Below are 21,840 nucleotides of genomic sequence, written 5' to 3' on the forward strand. Positions count from 1 at the left end.
CGAATTTCGAAAATCGCGTTTTGAGAACGTAATTTAGAATTTACAAGCATGTTCTTGTTATCAGCATCTTTCAAATAATAACTAGTTGTTCATTTCGACACTATCAATTATTTTTTCCGTAGTTTCTTCGGTACCGTCCATTACCACCACCAAGCTAGTAGCCGTTTTTAGGGTTCCGTAGCCAAATGGCATAAAACGGAACCCTTATAGTTTCGCCATGTCCGTCTGTCTGTCTGTCTGTCTGTCCGAGGCTTTGCTCCGTGGTCGTTAGTGCTAGAAAGCTGAAATTTGGCATGGATATATAAATCAATAAAGCCGACAAAGTCGTACAATAAAATCTAAAAATTTAATTTTTTTTTAGGGTACCTCCCCTACACGTAAATTGGGGGTGAATTTATTTTTCGCTTCAACCCTAGAGTGTGGGGTATCGTTGGAAAGGTCTTTCAAAACTAATAGGGGTTTTCAAGAAACATTTTTTGATAAAGTGAATATATTCGGAGATAATCGCTCCGAAAGAAAAAAAAATGTGTCCCCCCCCTCTAACTTTTGAACCATAGGTCCAAAAAATATGAAAAAAATCGTGGAAGTAGAGCTTAAGAAAAACATTAAATAAAAACTATAGCGGACATGATCAGTTTAGCTGTCTTTGAGTTATCGCAAAAAGTTTTCCCTTCATAGTAAAAAGACTTCCTTTAATTAGGTACTGATTATGCAAATTTGCTTATTTGTTTAACGCGGGTGAAAGGTACCGTTTCATCCCTTGGTTAACAATTTACTATACTTCAAGCTCCAGTTTAGCTTATTGTGACGGAAGAGTAACTACGGAACCCTACACTGAGCGTGGCCCGACATGCTCTTGGCCGGTTTTGTTTATTATTTCAATCTATATGCCTTTGTTTATAACCGACTTACAAGTAATATAACTTTGTATTTCGGCATAAACTGCATTAATTTTCTCTATTTCTGAATTCAAATACATAATCGTTGCCAGTTACCTACCAAAAGACTGTGAAGGTTCCCAACCTTCACAATACACAGAGGATTACTATAGCTTATTTAAATCTAAAATAGGCATTGTACCGAGGATGCTAGCGGCATTTCCTTGTTGTTATCGTAATACTGATACGTCGTGCAAGGAAGCCGCCAGCTCTTCGGTCACCAGTTTCGTCAACCAGACGCTTCGCGAATTCTGAAAAAAAAATTGTGTGCGATGGTGCATGGACCTAGAGCTGCAACGCCAAATGGTACAAAATTGGTATCCTCTACCTTTCAAATACTAGGGTCTCCACCTCAGCAAGCTTTTTGACATATATCATTTTATTTTAGCCAATCAAAGTTTTAGTGATCAGTCAAAACTTCTTTTTTATTAGTGGGTATTATGTAGTGTAGTTATTAGATTGTATTCAAAGCTGCAAGCGGGCTATATTTATGGAGGAAGGAGAACTATCAGTGATACGCCGTGTCACGCGTGTCAGATAAGCCTCCAGTCATTTGGACCGTTTTTGGAAGTCAAAAATTCACTAAGAGCTTTTTCAATACATATTCCGTTACTGGTACAGCGTCAGCTATTGGAAAATCGGCTCAGTAATTTGCACGACCTAATGTAATGTGTGTGTTGGTTTTTCATGGATAATTCTTTATCATGTGAACCTATTTCGACAATTCTTATTTTGTTTGCAAGAAGGTGATTTAACTTAAATTCATCGAATTTTAAGTATAATAAACACACGTAAAGGTAGTTTTTGATAATTAAAAAAAATATATTAAGATACAGGTGTAATTAAATTTTTCCTGTAATATTTATGCGAAATAACGGTATTTATTCTATGAAATTCCATTTTGGAAGCAAACGTTTTCCACTCACTCACTCACCAAATCTTAATAAATCACTTTCATTTTGATTACGTCCGCTTCAGCATAATATATTCTAGGTTTATACGATTCGCTTAAATTCTTCTTTGTTTTGCAAATTTTAATAAAAAGGAAAACTTATAAACCTACGTTTTCATTGTGTCAATAACATACTAAAAAATCATGGAGAATGGAAAATATTATGAAGTGGAATAAGGTTTTCTCTTTTTGTATGAACGATCACGTGGTATACTTCTCTCGTACTAATTCAAATATTTTTCTTTGGTAAACTTCGGAGATAAGGGAGAAATGGATTTTATTGTGTTTTCTTTCATAAATCAAATTTATTTCACAGTAAGAAAAAATGTTTTGAATGTCTCATGTACTCGAGACCCTTCAAATAATACCCCACTTGAATTAGTAACTAGACTTAATTTATTATAAAATAAAATAGAACACTTTCACTGTCTGGGTTAGCTTTATTCATATTAACTATTTTAAATTATATTTCAAATCGACAACGTAAGTATTTTTCGAGATATTTAGCGAGGCGATGGGCGCAACATAAGGGTTCCTTTTTACCTTTTTGGTACGGAACCATAAGCATAGCAATATGTTTGATATAGATTTTATCTTCCCTCCCTGGCCCATAGGAAGAACTTCGTACGTTAATTTTAATAATTCAATTTACCCTTTATTCCACAAAGTGGTAGCAGACAGATCAAGATCACTCAACAGTTAGATTGAGCAAACGCTTTAACGGTGACAGGCGAGGCGGTTTAATGCAACTGACCCTGTGTATTTATTACGTTTTGATTGTCACAGATAGTGGACGAATTCAGCGACCAGCCAGCGGCGTTCGGCGCGAAGCTACCGGATGACGGGTTGCGGGGGCTGCTGGTGCGCGCCGAACCGGCCGACGGCTGCACGCCTCTGGCGCGCCCGCCGGCCGCCGACAACTTCACCGACAAGTGGATCGTGCTCATAGCCAGGTGACTCACTACATAACCTACATTCGTACTGCATCTTCCGGCGTAATTTAAATGACCTCTTTCCCGCTTTTAATTTTTAATCTAACACCAATAGTACCAAATCCCGATTCTCACTTTTACCAACGCTTCTACCGAATTCTTAACGACTTCGGTCCAACTAATCGACCTAATAATTACTACGAGAGTTCAACTTACAATTAGCAAATGGTGGTCTTCAGGAAAAACGAATAAGTTAACAAAACTATTTCCATACATTGACATTGACGTATTAAATGAAGAGGACGCCAAATGCGAAAGAAATATGTCAAAATATATGGAGCAAACTGACATTAGGCAATGCGCTCTGGTAGATGCTAATAACGCTTCTTTATAATTTTAGTCAAGATAAGTATTTCATACAAAAGTAAACTTAATGCAATACAGTTCAAGTGTCAAATTTGCAAACGGACATTTCAAAACATTGAATACTTTATGCTTAAATGACGTTTTCGTAAGTTGATCATTGCATAAACTTAATATAAAATGAATAGCGAGTGAATGGAGTCGCTTTATGTATACAAATTATTTTAATATTATTGTCTTTAAATAAAAATATCAAATCGGAAATATAATATATATATATATTTTTTTTTTTTCTTTTTTTTTCGTGACAACCGTTAATCTGTATCAACAAAATGAATTATTAAATACCATAAAATTACGAAGAATTCACATTAGTGCTATTAAAATATCAATAGAACTCACTGAAAAAAATATATGCCATCCTTTTTCTTGTTGTTTTGCTATTATAAGCGCATTTTTTCACAGAACATTTCGTCATGTTTGACAGTTGTCGATGTCGACGGCCGAAACGAGACTGGGAGCAAAACTCATGCTCAAGCCGTTCGAGCATTACTTTTGTGGGGCCATTTTTTTCGGCTGATTGTGAATCCAGTTAATTATACTTGCATCAATGTTTGCATATAATGATAAATAATAAATAAATAAATATTATACGACATTATCACACAAATTGACTAAGTCCCACAGTAAGCTCAATAAGGCTTGTGTTGAGGGTACTTGGACAACGATATATATAATATATAAATATTTATAAATACATAGAAAACACCCATGACTCAGGAACAAATATCCATGCTCATCACACGAATAAATGCCCTTACCAGGATTTGAACCCGGGACCATCAGCTTCGTAGGCAGGGTCACTACCCACTAGGCCAAACCGGTCGTCAAAACTGTAACTGTACTGTACTGTGATGTACGAGTACCCGATGGTGCCTGGTTCGAATCCTGATAAGCCCATTTATTTGTGTGATGTGATGAGCACGAATATTTGTTTCTCAGCCATGGGTGTTTTCCGTTTGAAGATTTTATTTCTTAAAAGAATAACAATTATTCACGTACATGAGAAAAAACACAACAACCAATTACAAATTAAATTAGTGAGCAAAAATAGTAAATACATAAATAATGGTGCCTTATTGAGCTTACTGTGGGACTTAGTAGGGAATTTGCGTAATAATAATAATGTCCTATAATATTTATTTATTTACACGCATGTGAGCATTTGTGTCGACTGGTATATACTACATACCCAATAGCTACAAACCCCCTTACTCATAAAACTCTTTATCACTTTCCAACAAAAAAAAAGTCAAAATGACTAAGAGGGACAAACGATTATCAACGGCTTGTTAAATTTGACAAATGTTTATGAATAAAGTCATAAGTGGTTTTACGACAAGATAACCAAAAATACTGTATTTATAGTTCCATTTCGAGTTGAAGATTTGATAAACACGTTATTACATATTCCGTCATGATTATCCAGGTATAACTGTACCTTCGAGGTGAAAATCCGCAATGCGCAAGCGGCAGGATACGACTGCGCTATCGTGCACAACGTCAACTCCAGTGAACTCGGTGAGTCGCTCCTATTCATCCCTGCACCTTTTCGTTTATATTGTGTAATCATTAAAAAGCAAAAGGTTTATCACTTTCAAATCTTCATTGTTAAGCGGTAGGGCTGAACGTTGGTTGTCTCGGCTTTATATTAAACCGAATATCAAATTAATATAATTGTGTACGAGAAGGATAAAGGCATTAGTAATGAGAGTAATGAGGAATGCTCTCTTTATCGCTTGTGCTCGGGACGTTACATTGAAACACAGAGATAGTAGCGTTGTCGAGGCGAGAGGTTGGCTAAACAGTATGCCGTCTCGAAGGCTGGCTGACAAATACTTTTTCTTTTTTCAATCATTTATTTTAAACCGCGGTTACTTCTACAGTGTTCCGGCAGTAATTCAGTACAAAAGCCATTTAGTCTATTTTAAGGTGAGTACAATCTCAGCTAGCGTACTTAAACTATAAAACAAAGCATTTTATGATTATTAGAATGTATAGTCGTGTTCATGTACATTTTTTCACCTTTTCGCATTGGCTAGGGTGAAGAAATGTATACACACCTATTTATGAACCCGACTGTGCCATAACATATAATTCTAACTGTTATACGTCATCAAGGCTTGCGTTGAGGATACTAGTCTACCAACATATAGTTAATAGATCAATATGGCGCCACTTTTTTTATATTTAACAAATTTAACACATATCAGTGAAAGAATCAGGACCAAAGTCAAATGGCGTTCTAAATGTTTTATTTAATTATTTAAGAAACAAACAGTATTTTATAGTTATATATAACACTGGAAGTTTCTTTAAAACTATACTTACAGTTTCCTTAATGAAAATATTTTAATCATGTGTCGAAAGATGGCAGTAAATTTACTGTGACAACAAAGTTTTCTTCGACAATCCACCTCTATTTCAAATTCTCTTTGGTACGAGTTACAAGTTTATCACGGTTAAATATACAAGTAGATATTCTTATTTTAGATTAACTATTTTTACTAAATTCGGTACATATTTTTATGCGATGCGAGTGTGCCAATACCGCCGTATTACATAATATAATCCCCGCCCCCCATCTCCGTTCTGCGTTTCATCCTTACGTCGTTAGTCTGCCACTGATTCGCACTAAACGCTATGCATCCAATACCTGAGCGTAGTAGCGCAGTACCTCATGTATTGTTGTCATATTATTCGAGGCCACTAAACTTCCATATCGCATGTTGACTCATTATGTTTTCCAAAGCGACTACAGATTACGTTAATATTAAATCGTCGTCAGAAGGGTACAAGCTAGTATTGTATTTATAAACAAGTGTAGGTACCTATACGTACCTCCACAAGCCTCGATAATACGTTAATGTGAGCAGTTTTTTTTTATCACATCGAGCAATACACAATCATACTAATGATTGTTTATCTGGCATCAGTTCGCGGTTCGCGTTGCCAATGATATCACCCAAATATTATAATACTGGGGAATCGTGTTGGGCATAATCAATTACTTGTGTAATTTTAACTACAAATTAGTTTACATGTACATAGTTGAATTATTTGTAGTTGATTACATGTAGTTACAACTACTTGCAATTAAGATTACTTTAATTTAGAATCAAAATGACTCAACTACTTCTCGATAGGCAAAGATGAGTAAATGTAATATTTTACTACTCTTTCAGTAAACAAGAGTAATAATCAACAGCGGCCCACCATATGTACAAAAAAAATGAATTTGAAATCAATAGTGTTGGGAATAAGGTTGAGTTTATTTTGTTTTCAAATGAAATGAATCAAAAGAAATGTAACTATGTTCCAATTGTGAAAATTTTAAACTGCATTGAACTAATTAGTCTTATGGGTAAGCCCGTGCTCCTGAGGAGGATAATATTTATTTCTATATTTTATTTTTCATACATTTATTATAAATGTAACATTTAAAATAAATCATTCGACGTGAAATACATCATCGAACTTACCACCTGACAAAATTTTGTTTTTGCCCTAAAATGTTCATATTTTTTAATAAATCCCTTTTTTAGGGTTCTGTAGTCAACTAGGAACCCTTATAGTTTCGCCTTGTCTGTCTGTCTGTCCGCGGCTTTGCTCCGTGGTCGTTAGTGCTCGAAAGATTTAATTTGGCATGGACATATAAATCAATAAAGCCGACAAATTCGTACAGTAAAATCTAAAAATTTTATATTTTTTAGGCTACACGTAAAGTGGGGGTGATTTTTTTTTTTGCTCCAACCCTACAGTGTGGGGTATCGTTGGAAAGGTATTTCAAAACTAATAGGGGTCTTCTACAAACATTTTTTGATAAAGTGAATATATGCAGAGATAATCGCTCCGAAAGTAAAAACAAAAAGTGTCCCCCCCCCTCTAACTTTTGAACCATAGATCCAAAAAATCGTGGAAGTAGAACTTTAGAAAGATATTAAATGAAAACTATAGCGGACATGATCAGTTTAGCTGTTTTTGAGTTATCGCAAAAACTTTCCCCTTCATGGTAAACATATGTACGTCATCCACAGTTAAACGTTATTACTTTAATTAGGTACTAATTATGCAAATTTGCCAATTTGTTTAACTCGGGTGAAAGGTACCGTTTCATCCCTTGGTTAACAATCTACTATACTTTAAGCTCCAGTTTAGCTTATTGCGACGGAAGAGTAACTATGGAACCCTACACTGAGCATGGCCCGACATTCTCTTGGCCGATTTATTTACTTAAAATGAAAAGTCAAACTTGATATGTTAAGATCAACTTAAAATTCGTTCTTTTTTTAACCTGATTTGAGAAACGAAGATGATCGAAAACATTTTTTTGAGTAAAAGTAATTTGTAATCGCATACAATGTAAGGTACCCAGCGAACGAAAAAACATAGAAGACTAACATGAAACAAAATATCAGCTTAAAAGTGGCCCCAATACTAATAACGGACCAATTGCAACTCGTCAAAGTTCAGAGGGCCTACCGCGAACCACGTTCGACGTGTTGCCTCTCTGTCGCACTTACAAATTCGTACGTAAGTATGACAGGGAGGCAGCACGTCGAACGTGGTTCGCGGTAGGCCCTCTGGTCTTGTTTTCTTCGACGAAACTTCATTTGACCACGATTAGTCAGTTTAAACCACCCGAACTACGATTGGTCTATTGTAAAATGAGGCGCTGTGATTGGCTGTAGGTCACTTGAAAATACATGTCAATGGGAACCATTTCTAGGTAGACGGTTTCATGCAAAATAGACTAGTATTAAATGCAATATTTTTGTATCTTAATTTATTATTTAATTTTAAAGGTTTATTATTTGTTCGTTTATCGCACGTGTTTAAAGGCAATTAAGCCTTCGAACCAATTAATACATTGTGTCGTTCATATTATAGGACACACAGATGTAAATTAATGTACATTTGATAGTTCAAAATTGGAAAAATACAGCTGGCATTTGGGATTTTGGATTTTGCTCTGATCAAGATAAAAACAGATATCTGAGGATCCAAGAGGCCTTTTATTATGAATTTGAGATCAAAATTTTAAAAAATATCGCGGATTGAATTGTAGAATTTTTTCACCCGCTCAAGGTGAAAATCGATATCTGAGGATCCGAACGGCTCATGCATTATGATTCTGAAGTCATATTTGGTAAAAGCGCCCTTCATCTTAATGAAACGCCCGACATCTTTAATATCTCCATTTTTGCTCTTATCATGATCATCATTCATCATATAAAAGCAAAAACGGAGAAATTTAAGATGTCGGGCGTTTTTGCCAAGTTTGACCTGAAATTCATAATAATAAGCCTCTCGGATCCTTAGATATCGATTTTCAACTCGATCAGAGCCAAAATGCAGAAATCCAAGATGGCGGGCGTTTGTTTCATTTTTGGCCTCATATTCATTATAAAGGTCCTCTAGGATCCTCAGATATCGATTTTCATCTTGATCAAAGCAAACATGCAGAAATTCGTATTGAACACGTCGTCATAGGAACAGTTTGTATTGGAAAATATCATTATTTTTTTTACTATTTTCCTCGCATTCTTTCCATATTTTTGCATCGTTCAAACCGTCCCTGGACCTAAAAATATTCCAATACCAAAATTAGCCAAATCGGTCTAGCCGTCCGCGAATTTAACGAACAGTTATAAATAACAGCGAGATACCGGGATTTTGTAAGAAAGTACACATAAAAAACCACCACCTACAACGGCTATTCGTTTTTACTATCACAAATTTAAATTATTAAATCAACAACCTGAACAAATTAAAAATGAAAGCTTCTTAATATCAATAGTTGTTTAAAATGCATAACGTCATCCCCATATAAAGCCTGTTGTGATCAAGAGAAATCAAAATAATATAGCTAGCTAAACTATACGTAAAAACCGGCCAAGAGCATGTCGGGCCACGCTCAGTGTAGGGTTCCGTAGTTACTCTTCCGTCACAATAAGCTAAACTGGAGCTTAAAGTATAGTAAATTGTTAACCAAGGGATGAAACGGTACCTTTCACCCGAGTTAAACAAATAGGCAAATTTGCATAATCAGTACCTAATTAAAGTAAGTCTTTTTACTATGAAGGGAAAACTTTTTGCGATAACTCAAAAACAGCTAAACTGATCATGTCCGCTATAGTTTTCATTTAATGTCTTTCTTAAGCTCTACTTCCACGATTTTTTTCATATTTTTTGGACCTATGGTTCAAAAGTTAGAGGGGGGGGGACACATATTTTTTTTCTTTCGGAGCGATTATCTCCGAATATATTCACTTTATCAAAAAATGTTTTTTGAAAACCCCTATTAGTTTTGAAAGACCTTTCCAACGATACCCCACACTCTAGGGTTGAAGCGAAAAAAAAAATTCACCCCCACTTTACGTGTAGGGGAGGTACCCTAAAAAAAATTAAATTTTTAGATTTTATTGTACGACTTTGTCGGCTTTATTGATTTATATATCCATGCCAAATTTCAGCTTTCTAGCACTAACGACCACGGAGCAAAGCCTCGGACAGACAGACAGACAGACAGACAGACAGACAGACAGACAGACAGACAGACGGACATGGCGAAACTATAAGGGTTCCGTTTTATGCCATTTGGCTACGGAACCCTAAAAAGTAATCCCATATTTTTTCCAGTGTTTGTTGGAACGACTAGCACATCATTTATCCGCACAATAAGGCATATTTCTTTTGTTAAAGATCTAATTTGAATACTATGACTATGACAACGGGCCGCCATTTGCGAACTAAATAGCTCCGCGGCACAAAGTTGACGCCCCGCGCGCTTCGGCACAATGTGTGTGGGGGTCATTTTACAGAGCTAGTTCTATGTTTATTATCAATCGCTGAAGGTATCCTATTCCCCAAAACTGCTGAGGAATAGGGTACCTTACACTTTTATCTCGGGCAACGCTTCTTGTTATGATTGTTATATGAGTCAAACTAATGCTGAATTGCTTTCTTTATTTATGGTTAACATGCCCGTTATGGTCTTGAGAATGGAAATAGGCTTAGATACTACCATTATCTGATATTTATGATTAAGAAACCGTAATATATCTCTTATAAAAAGTAGTCATGCAGAATTGCAAACGTGTGAACGTATGTCACGCACAAAAAAAAAACCGAGATTTTATATTGCCCCTGGCCGGTGTATTTCTGCGAACTTGGCTGACAAACCGGCACGTGAATGTCTAATTTAAAATATGATTGAAGCTGGATACATTTTCGGCTTGTAGAATAATGCTGTATTGGTCTGAAGGGCGTTTTTGCCGCAGATACTATGACCACGAAGCACCCGGCGGGCATCGATATCCCCTCCGTGTTCGTGAGCGACATCGCCGGCCTCGCGCTCGGCGAGTCCTACCTCTACAATTACGGGTCAGCTTCCCAGAATTTTAATTTTAATACTTTATGTCTTACAGGCATATACATGCCGAGTTTATATCAATTCTATATTATTATTTGATCCTCATTCCTGATTTCTTTCGCCCGAATTCCAAAAGCAATTATGTATTTTTACATTGATACCTCTTTTGTACAATAAGAGTTATACAAATTTTCAAATAACGAATAGACTTAGGCGTTACTTTGCGGAAATCCATATTAATGAAAACACAAAATATTATTCCATTCTGTCGTCGGACTGCGGACCATCAACATCTCCTGAGGATGCCTCGTAGAGAGACGAAACACGTGTCGAGTTTTGTACTTTCGGTGATGGCTTGTTATATTTATTTGCGTATTTATTTATGCGGTGAGAGGGTGGAAACATTAATTGCATGTAAAAATACGCAAGTAAGTATAACGGGTTAGCACTGATTGACTAGCACGTTATCTTTTCGCGGATTAGCAAAGCAATATTTTGTGTTTTAATATAATTTTCGTTTTTTTTTATATTAGCCAAATACTTGTATTTCATTTCCTAATCATTTTATCTGACCCTATCCTTTTTGCAGCCTAATAGTATCCCAATAGTATTCCCCGACGTCATGACTGTCAATTTACTTGTTGCAATAACGTATGCGAAGTAATATTTGGACAGTTTTCAATATGTAAAATGTAAATACCTAGTTTTTGGCAAAAATTTCATTTTTAGTACACGCTTTTATATCTGACTGTACTTTCTTTCCACAGACAAGTAATATTCTTTGCGACAATTTTAACAACCCCAAACATAATTAGTTTGCTTTGCTTCGTGCCCATCGTCGGATCAGCTCATATCATCATATTGCATTGTCATCCGATTTACATACGAGTATGTATGCAAAATTTCAGCCCAATCGGAAATCGGGAAGTGGGTCAAATTTAGCTTCCAAGGTTTGACCCACACTAACATACATACTAAGAGGGCAAGTTAAATAACAGCTTGTAAAAAAATTGAAACTCAAAATATATTTAACTGCCGTTAAATATGGTTAGCCGCCGCCGTTAGATGTGGGTATTACTGCGGATTTTTTTAGGCCTTTTTTCTGAAAGTTATTATAAGATAATAAGGTTTTTGTCTTATGTCAAAGCTTAACTTAATTTAAACTATACCACAAGTATAATACGTGATCGTCCATAAAAAAGTTTTTCCACTTCTAAATATGTTCCATTCTCCACGATTTCTTAGTTGTTATTGACACAATGAAAAAATAGGTTTATAGATTTTCCTTTTTTTTCAAAGCTATTGGAAAACTCTTTTCTCTCGAAATGGAAATCTTATCATCGTATTACTGCGAATGATCTCATTACTGCGGATAACCCAACGATTGATTTGAAAACGTCACCGAAAATACGTAAAAAATTGCTCTGAAAATGCATTATTTGGTAAAAAAATTCAAAAAACAGCTGTTGATGCATTATGGGATATATGGGTTGCCAATAATATAATATGTCACTTAAAATGTAAATTCGCTGCAAGGTAACTATTTTTTTTTTTTCACAACACGTAGTTGAGACGGACGATAATGTGAAATATGTTGATCAAAAGAAGTTTCCTAAAAAAAGTATTCCTAAGGAAGATAAAATTGGAACAAGAAAAAAAGCCAACATTATGGTTTCGATAGCGATGGATAAAGTACCACGAAAGTGCCGTTAAGTATCTCACACTGGAGTAAACTTTCTCTTGCATTAACGTTGTTAAATATATACATATTTAAAAAACATGTATATTTATAAAAATAACCATGTTTTATTTTATTTAATACGACATTGAACTTAGTCCAAGTTTCATTCCGCATACGTTACTATTAATATGACCGTTAACGCTATTTGGTCAATAGCACCCTCATTATTCGATTGGTTTGTTCGTTACTTGCAGCTACTACATTATGGTGAACGGCGCGCCCTTCGACATCAACACACAGCTGCTGCTGCCGTTTGCCATCGTCGTCGCCATCTGTCTCTTCATCATGATCGGGTTAATGGTAAGACTGGATCGTACCCAACCTTTGGTCTGTGGTGTTTCACTCTAACGCGTGGTACTACTCATGCGTTAGCAAGGGACAGCGTGGTTCGGTCTCTAAAATCGGTTTGATAATAAAGGTCAGAATTCTCATTGTTTATCAATTAGTAAATATTCTGTACTCAGTAATATTATCGATCAAGTATCAAGCGCCGTGTGAAATATGCCTTGCCTTGCATTTAGGCTTCTTTGGCTTCCACCAATCATAACATACGACCTTTTCACGCCACATTTCGGAAAGTAGGCAATAGCTCCTGAACCACCACTACTACAATGTTTCATTGTTATCATCATCTGTCATTCGTGATCATTGTTATCATCATCTGTAATTGGTGATGGTAAAAGGTCTTTTTTTGGCGCAACTTTTTCCTTCTAAAATAAAATTAGGTTATTTATAGGACCAATTACTTGTTTAAAAAAAAGAAACGTCAAAACCATCCAGTTCACGCTTGAGGCGTTTTTACTTATGTAGCTGTTTGTGGTTTTTTAGCAAAAACACTTCTAAGTTTAGAGTTGGTTTGAAGCAAACAACAGAACGACGCCTCTGAAAAGTGATAAAAAAAAAGTAAAAATAGGCGGGATTGGAGAATACTTACTGAATTGGATAGTGTAAATTGTGTTTGACTAAAAAATACAAGAAACACGTATCTACACTATAAAAATGAGTACTTCTAAATAGTTAAGAAAATATAAATGTTCCTGGCAAAAATACATCGCTTTCTTTCAACAATTGTCTTCACGCCAATATAAATATTAATTTCTATTAAAGTACTTATAGTTATGCAAATGTTTTCTTATTTCCTCGCAGTAGTCGTGAAAAACTCTATGTAATGCCTCGGCTGGAGACGCTAAAGATGGACTCGTATTATTTGAGGGCCTCCACCAACTTGTCGGCCCCCAAACTCACTCGTCCATCTTTAAGCGGTTTTCCGGCCTCTCCTACATTGTACTATAATCGCCATAATAAAATGAGAAATAGAAGACAGAAGGTACAATATTATTATAAATATTTAGTTGAAATTAGCTGAGGTCCACGAGCCATCCTGACGCATATGAGCACAATGTGCCAATTTTTTTGTTCACTTGCAATAAACAATTAGTGTGAGTATAACCTTAAATCATTTGTCATGTTACTATTGTAATAATTTTATTTAATAGGTATAGTCTGGCAAACCTTGTCTACAGTACAAAATACGCGAAATCAAAATTAGGGTAAGGTGACCGAGTCTTCATGGCTACGTTTTACGAATTGGCTGCCTTTTTTCTAGTGTCAACATTATAATGTGTTTAGAATTATAGTCAAAGTAGTAACAAGGGTGGTTCGGTACACAGATAGCGAAGTGCGTCCGCGACCGTCGGCACGCGCGGCGGCGGCGGCTGCCCGCGCGCGCGCTGCGCAAGATCCCCACGTGCAAGTTCAGCAAGGGCGACCCCTACGACACCTGCGCCATCTGCCTCGACGACTACGTCGAGGGCGAGCGTCTGCGCGTGCTGCCCTGCGCACACGGTACATCCTTCAATTCGCCTCTTCACGCCGAGGCCACCAAACGCCTTGCGTGCTCCAAGCGTGCACGTTCGACGCTGACGCCGACTGACATACATTGTTTACCAAGGGGTGAAAGGCACTCATTTGCGTTCGAGCGCCAATAGTCCGAAACGGAAATGGTGCCTTTTACCCGAGTTAAACACTCTACCTTTAATTTCAAATACGAGGAAAGTTAAATAAATGTGTATGTAAAAAACATGACTAAGCTTAAACTTTTATAGTATTTCTTGAGAGGACTACAATTTAGGTTAAAGTATCGTTATTTATAGAATGGGGAGTTAAATATCAGAATGGAAATTGTACAACATATCCATTTACAACCAAATTTTTATTTGCTTATTGTGAAACAATTTGAAAAACCGTACTTAGAAAGTAAAATGCCACTTTCTGCACATTTAATAGAACAACAATGACCCACTTTCAGAGCGTGAGAAATGAAAACTCTAATGTATGGGTGTCGTCGTCAGCGTGGAATGTGCTCGCTTGAAATATGCGTTCCGTGGCCCTCGGGTAAGTCACAAGAATTAGCCACCGCCATACAATCGAAGTTACACTTCTCATTTTACATTGATTTGCTCAAATACCTGAATAATGAGCATGAATATTTTAATACAAAAATAATAGAGCGAGTAGAAAATTTGCGAGTAAAAGTTCTACTTGCTCTATTTTATTAAGTACTTTTATCTACATACATATCATAAACCTTCTATGATGCCTTAAGAATCCGTAAATAATGGCCAATGTTACAACACATTTCTTATCCTTTTTGTTGATGCCTTTTTATTTTAGTTCGACATGAAATGTAAATTGCATACAATTTTGACAAATCTCGCATGTTAGTTTGTATCGAACGATACGGAAACAGGCCGCTGACTCTATTTATTTCTGAACTTAAATAAAAATTACGAATGCGTGACATGCGTGAAAAAGTTTACCACCATTTGACGTGCGGTTTATCTTTTAAATATTTTTAAGTATAAAATGAGATTGTTTTGTTGTTTTTAAAGTAACTACAGTAAAATTTTCGATTAAAATAAGCAATAATGATAATATTTCGCCGACGCCGCCACATATCCGCGAGTTCCGCAATGTTGGCTGTAAATTGGGTTTGTGAATATATCCTAGAAAGTTTATAATATGTGTGTAAATAATAAAATAGTGTATGTAACTCTACATAATTGGGCATTAAAACACTCGTGTAGTTCTTTTAAGAAACTTCGTTCGTTTCTTAAACCCACACTTGTGTTTTAATGACTTTCATTATGTAACAGTCACATAAACTACTATTATAGGGCCATAGAACTTGCGAAAAATCGCTGACTAAGTATATAATGTAACCATTTATCGAGATGCGCATGCGATTTGTTTTTTTCAATTTCAAAAGTTTTAAAGTGTGTGGAGCACTTTAACACGAGACTAGGTCAATAAAGAAGGCAGTCTTTGGGCCAATTGCAATTCATATTTTTGAATGGACTAGGCTAATAATAGGTTAACTGGATTGGTTTCGTTGATTGTCTCGATAGTAGGCCTCCAGTGAACACTGAATAACTAATTTCAGCACTCAAAAGTGTTGCAACTAGTCATATCGCTAACGAATCTTACTGCTGTGCTGTAAACCTATTGCAGTGCATAATGACGCGTTGATCGACTTTAAATAAAGCTTCCGCTAGTTGTCAGTTTTCAAACTTCTTTCATACGGAGATTTCACTGCGTTTTATTTAATTAAGTATTAGCGTCGCTTGTGTTTCTCTATATTCTAGAACAAAAGACATGTAGAGCCGTGCTCGTGCGAATAAGGCGAAATAATTCTTGAAATGTATAATTCACACGGTTTTGTTTTACAACTAATAGACTTGTGAAAGTTTATTTTCACCACACCGGCTGGCTAAAGGCTCCCTTGATTGTTAAAAAATTGATGAGAAAGTTGCAATTAATCCACATGTGGGGCAAAGAAATTAAATGCAAATTTTGATTTGTTTCCTTATGTTGGGAACTGACTTTAGAAAAGACTTAAATGTTGGTTTTGAATGATAAATATTTAATAATATTAATTTTCAATTGATTTACTGTGATTCTGTTTGATATTTTACAGTTTTAACGTGGTAAAAATTCTGTGTTTCACTCGGTGGCAAAAATTTGTTTAACCCTCGCAACGCTCACGATTGCATTTTTCTAACCACTCGCAAAACAAATATGTAACTATTTTACTTTTTTTATTTTTTCGTTCTGGTTTCCGGTTAGCGTCAGTCAACACATGCGTGGATAATCGTTCCACATCTTTACAAATCTAATACAATCAATGAATAAGTATTTTTGAATACAATTTCGTGTTTGAATTTGACAGTTAATTTAGATGGCGCATGGATGTAACTCTTACAACTAAATTAAATGAATCTCTGGTGATGTGATAGCACCAAATAGTGGTGACCAGGACCAGGAGTAGTGAGTGCATGGTCCGTATAGGTTGTAAGGTGTTGTGTGTTGCAGCGTACCACGCGAAGTGCATCGACCCGTGGCTGACGCAGAGCCGGCGCGTGTGCCCCGTGTGCAAGCGGCGCGTGTTCGCGGCGGGCGAGCGCCGCGCGCCGCTCTCCGACTCCGACAGCGACGACTCGCGCGAGCCGCTCGTCACCAACACCACCGAGCCCACTCAGGTACCTACACACTTTCACGTGCTTATTTTGTATATCGTCACTAACACGAGGCACGAGGTTCCGAACCTGGGGGTAAATACCCCCAAAGGGTAACAACTATTCTGTGGGACTAACAGAGTTTGTTACTAAAAATCTACTAAATTTTCTTGTGTTGTTTGCTAGGAGTTATTAGAGTAAAAACCACTTAACTAAATATTTCAAGGGGTAACACTGTAAAGTGTCCCTTTCTTTGATTTTTGTACTACTTTGTATATGTGTATAGGAAATCCCTTGCACTCCACTGGTCTCAAAGGGTTATTCCCACTAGTTACCACCAAATTGTTACCAGTGGTAACTACTAGGATTTTTTTCCTATCTTTTACCAACCAACCCAACCATTACCAACCATTTTGGTGGTTTACCAACTTGGTTTGGTGATAACTACTGGGATTTTTTTCCAGTAGTTACCACCAAAATTTGGTTAGCGTTCAATACTAATAAAAAATTGTATAATTTATATAGAGTGCTTTAATCAATAATTCTTTAAAAGTAGAATTAATTAGGTATACGTTAATTCGTTATTCGTTTAATTATAAGTCGATTACTGTTTCAGTAAACTGCCTTAAAAGTGATAAAAAATCGGTATTTGACTGATTTCTTTGTTCGTTCGTATAATTTTGACGTTATTTATTGAAAGGGGCCTTATTGTCGGTGGCGCTTACGATACGACATTATCAACGATGCTCCTATATAAATACAACGCTGCGCTACGCAGTGTGGCGTAAACGCCCTTGACAAAAGATCCAGTTTTCATAGATTACGTCGCAATTAATTCAATTTACAATTAATAAGATAGTAAATGCTCTCATGCTCTCGAGGTTGATGGCAAAAAGGAAAAACACATATAATATAATAATTAATATAATGTAAACTGGAAAACCCCTGGGCCGGATGGATTGCACAACTTCTGGCTATAATGGTTCCGATGCTCGCACTCACGCTTGGCAGCACAATTTCAACAAGCCCTCGAGCTTGGTTCTCTTCCACCTTCCTTAACAACTGGTGTCACCTTCCTGCTCTATAAGTCCGGTAGTACCACGGAAGCAAAGAACTACAGACCCATCACGTGCTTGCCTACACTCTACAAGCTCCTTACATCCATTTTGAGATCAAAAATAAACGCGCACATTGTCGCTAACAACATTTTGGCCTCCGCTCAAAATGGATGTAGGGTTGGGTCCCGTGGTACTAAAGAGCTCCTCCTCATAGACATGACCATTTGCCAACAAATCCGGCGGAATAAGGGGGCCCTCTCTGCCGCTTGGATTGACTACAAGAAGGCCTATGATTCGGTGCCTCACTCATGGCTGGGGAGGGTCTTAGAGCTGTATAAAGTTGATACAGCTTTAAGAGCCTTCCTAAGCGCGTGTATGAGGCAGTGGACCACAGTCCTTCGTCAACCAGGAGGTGGGGATGACCGCCCTGGCCCGCAGGATTTTATAAGGATTGAGCGAGGAATATTCCAGGGTGATAGTCTGAGTCCCCTGTGGTTCTGCCTAGCTCTGAATGCCTGCTGAAGGATTCGGGATTAGGTTGCCGGCTTCGGAGAGAGGGTGAAGTCATTTCTCACCTTCTGTACATGGATGACCTCAAATTATTTGCACCAAATAGCCAAGACTTGTTGGAGCTACTGAAAACCACCGAAGATTTCAGTAGTGCCATCAACATGGAGTTTGGTGTCGATAAATGTGCGGTTATGCATGTACATCGGGGGAAGGTTGTAAATTCAACAAATTTACAACTTTCTGAGACAATGTCTTTCAGATCTATCTCTGAATCAGAAACCTACAAATAACTTGGTATGACACAGTCGTTGGGTATTGAGGACGAGGGTATTAGACAGTCGGTGAAGGAGCGCTTTTTCAGTCGGCTCACAAAAGTCCTTAACAGTCTTTTGTCAGGAGGCAACAAAGTGCGCGCCTTCAACGCCTGGGTAATGCCCCTACTCATATACTCCTTTGGCATACTAAGATGGACTCAGACCGAGCTGGACGCCCTGGATCGGAGGTTCCGACTAATGCTCACCACACATCGTATGCTGCACCCACGCTCGTCAGTTATAAGATTGTACATCCCACGGAAGTGTGGAGGTCGAGGCTTCCTAAACGCCAAAGATCTCCACAACCGCGAGGTGTGCAATCTCAGGAATTATTTCCTTAACAACGAGTGTGGGATGCATCGGGATGTGGTGGCAGTAGACAGGAACCTCACGCCGCTCTCCTTGGCAAACGAGAACTGGCGCAAACCTGTGGTACTAAGTACTGCGGATAGCAAGGCGGCATGGGAGAGTAAGGTGCTACACGGGCGGTTCTACAAGGCCCTCACGAGACCCGACGTAGACCTGCTCGCGTCGGTGAACTGGTTACGATTCGGGGACCTCTTCGGAGAAACCGAGGGTTTTGCTTGTGCAATTGCGGACGAAGTTATGATGACGAACAACTATCGGAAATATATCCTGAAGGACGGTACGGTCGACATTTGTCGGGCATGCCGCCGTCCCGGAGAGTCACTCAGGCATATCATTTCCGGTTGTTCTCATCTTGCTAACGGCGAGTACTTGCACAGACATAATCTCGTAGCCAGGATTATTCACCAGCAACTTGCTCTTCTATACGGCCTTGTGGACCGCGAAGTACCGTACTTCAAGTACTCACCTGCGCCAGTTCTCGAAAATGGTCGTGCCACGCTCTATTGGGATCGATCTATTATCACTGACAGGACTATTGTAGCCAATAAGCCTGACATCGTGATAATAGATCGATCGCAACGCGGGGCCGTGCTCGTCGACATCACCGTCCCCCATGATGAGAATCTCGTGAAAGCCGAGAAGGACAAGTCCAGTAAGTAACTTAGACTTGGCTCACGAGATCACCGCCATGTGGGATGTTGATTCGACGATCATTGTCCCGATAGTCGTTTCAGCGAACGGTCTCATAGCGAAGAGTCTCGACCAACACCTTGAGAGACTCTCGCTAGGTGGTTGGATCAAGGGTCAGATGCAGAAGGCGGTAATCTTGGACACGACGCGTATAGTACGTCGGTTCCCCTCTCTGCGGCCCTGACCACCGGCAGCTTGGGCCCTGCCCCGCTGCTGGCGGCACCCTAGGTTAGGTTTTTTATAATTTGTTTATATGTATTTTGTATTGTTTTGTAAGTGTTTTTATATTTTACTTTTATATTCATATTATAAAAAAAAACCTAATCTAAGATATGCAATGAATAAAGAGAATATAATGTAAGTAAGTAAGTAAACATTCTTTATTGCACCAACAAATATACATTTTACATACGTGTAAAACTACAAATACATTTTAAAGGAAAATAGAACCAGGTAACAACAGGCGGTCTTATCGCTAAAAAGCGATCTCTTCCAGACAACCTTTAGGTACCAGGCTAACTAAAACAAAGTAAAATATTTATTATACGTAAAAATGTTTTTTTTACAAACTACATTGATTGTATTGCTATCGACGCATAGGATAGGACGACGTAGCAATTAAAAATTAAGACGTAACATAGCCCTATGCATGTTGTAGGACTGTTATCGCCAACTGCTGGGCGAGCTCGGTGGACGTGTTGACCGCTCAGACCAAGCAGTACCTAGTTGGTTACTAAGTTCTGTTACTCGATTTGCAACCTCTTTATTTCCGTTAAAACAAATGCTACCGAAAAAATAAAAAATGACATAATGTGGTGGATTTGTGAGCTATAATTATATACCACATATAACGCTTATCTCGTCGTATCTATAATGAATTGGGGCCTAAAAGAGAATCGTATCGCAGTAATTGCGTTGCACAAATGTGGGCACCCGCCAAACATGATTATGAAAACCTAAAAATCAACAAACAATTTGTTTATCGCACAATTAATAGATACAATAGTACTAAGAGCTTCGATGACCGCAAGAGGTCTGGAAGACCACGCACCGTTCGGATCCCAGCTCTAATAAAGGCAGTGAAGGCGAGAATTGCAAGAAACCCCGTCCGGAAGCAAAAGTTGTTGGCAGTACAGATGTCTGTGAAGCGAAGCTCCCTAAAAAAAGTTATCAATGAAGACCTTGGACTACACGCTCACCGCAGACTAAAAGGTCATTTGCTTAATGGACGATTAAAGACTATGAGGCTAGAGAGAAGTCGCGTGCTATTGAAGCGGTACGCACAAAATGGCCACCGAAAAATACTATTTACAGATGAAAAAAATTTTACCATTGAAGAATGTTGTAACCGCTAGAATAACAGAGTGTATGCAAAAAACAGTCAAGAGGCGATTGCGGCTGTTCCGAGAGTGCAACGAGGCCATCATCCCTCTTATGTGATGATTTGGCTGGGTGTGTCATACTCAGGGCTAACACAGGTTCATTTCTGTGAAAAAGGTGTGAAAACCGGGGCCAAAGTTTACCAGGAAACCGTTCTCGAACCAATAGTGAAGCCCTTAAGCCACACCCTATTTCAAAACCTGGGTCTTTCAACAGGACTTAACTCAGTTATTGAGGAGAAAGCCTGTGCTTAAACCCCAAACAAATCTTGACTCCCTCAAGCGGGCCATAGTTAAGACAATGACAGAATTAGACATGACAATCGTGCGTGATGACTGGCCTCGTTGTTTGAGGGCCTGTGTCAAGGCCAGAGGAGGCCATTTTGAATGATATTGTCATATGTAATTCCTGATTTTGTGTACTTCATTGTAATATGTGGGTGAATCAACTTTTTTTGTTTTGTTATCCTGTCCCGTTGTCCAAGGGACAACAGTGGCACAGTTTGTTTGAAGAGACGTTGTATGCCGTTCTATTAACATGCTTAGTAGGGGGCCCATTATGGACATTGGTTATAACGACCACAAAAACACAAGTTTAATACGTTTAAGTACCATAAAATCAGTATTTCAATGAACTTTTGTCCC

At 37.9% G+C, this 21,840-nt stretch overlaps 1 protein-coding gene across 1 annotated transcript in view; it reads left to right on the forward strand.

The window, feature by feature from the left end:
- The window catches only part of LOC133527756 (E3 ubiquitin-protein ligase RNF13), a 40,543-nt gene that overhangs the window by 8,771 nt on the left and 9,932 nt on the right, over positions 1-21,840 (forward strand). The window contains exons 3-8 of the mRNA XM_061864913.1: positions 2,677-2,843; positions 4,675-4,766; positions 10,529-10,631; positions 12,556-12,661; positions 14,032-14,206; positions 16,733-16,899. Coding sequence (XP_061720897.1) covers positions 2,677-2,843; positions 4,675-4,766; positions 10,529-10,631; positions 12,556-12,661; positions 14,032-14,206; positions 16,733-16,899 — 810 coding nt within the window. The remainder of the gene's footprint in view (positions 1-2,676; positions 2,844-4,674; positions 4,767-10,528; positions 10,632-12,555; positions 12,662-14,031; positions 14,207-16,732; positions 16,900-21,840) is intronic.

This window comes from Cydia pomonella, chromosome 1 (assembly GCF_033807575.1).
Source record: "Cydia pomonella isolate Wapato2018A chromosome 1, ilCydPomo1, whole genome shotgun sequence".
Lineage (NCBI taxonomy): Eukaryota > Metazoa > Arthropoda > Insecta > Lepidoptera > Tortricidae > Cydia > Cydia pomonella.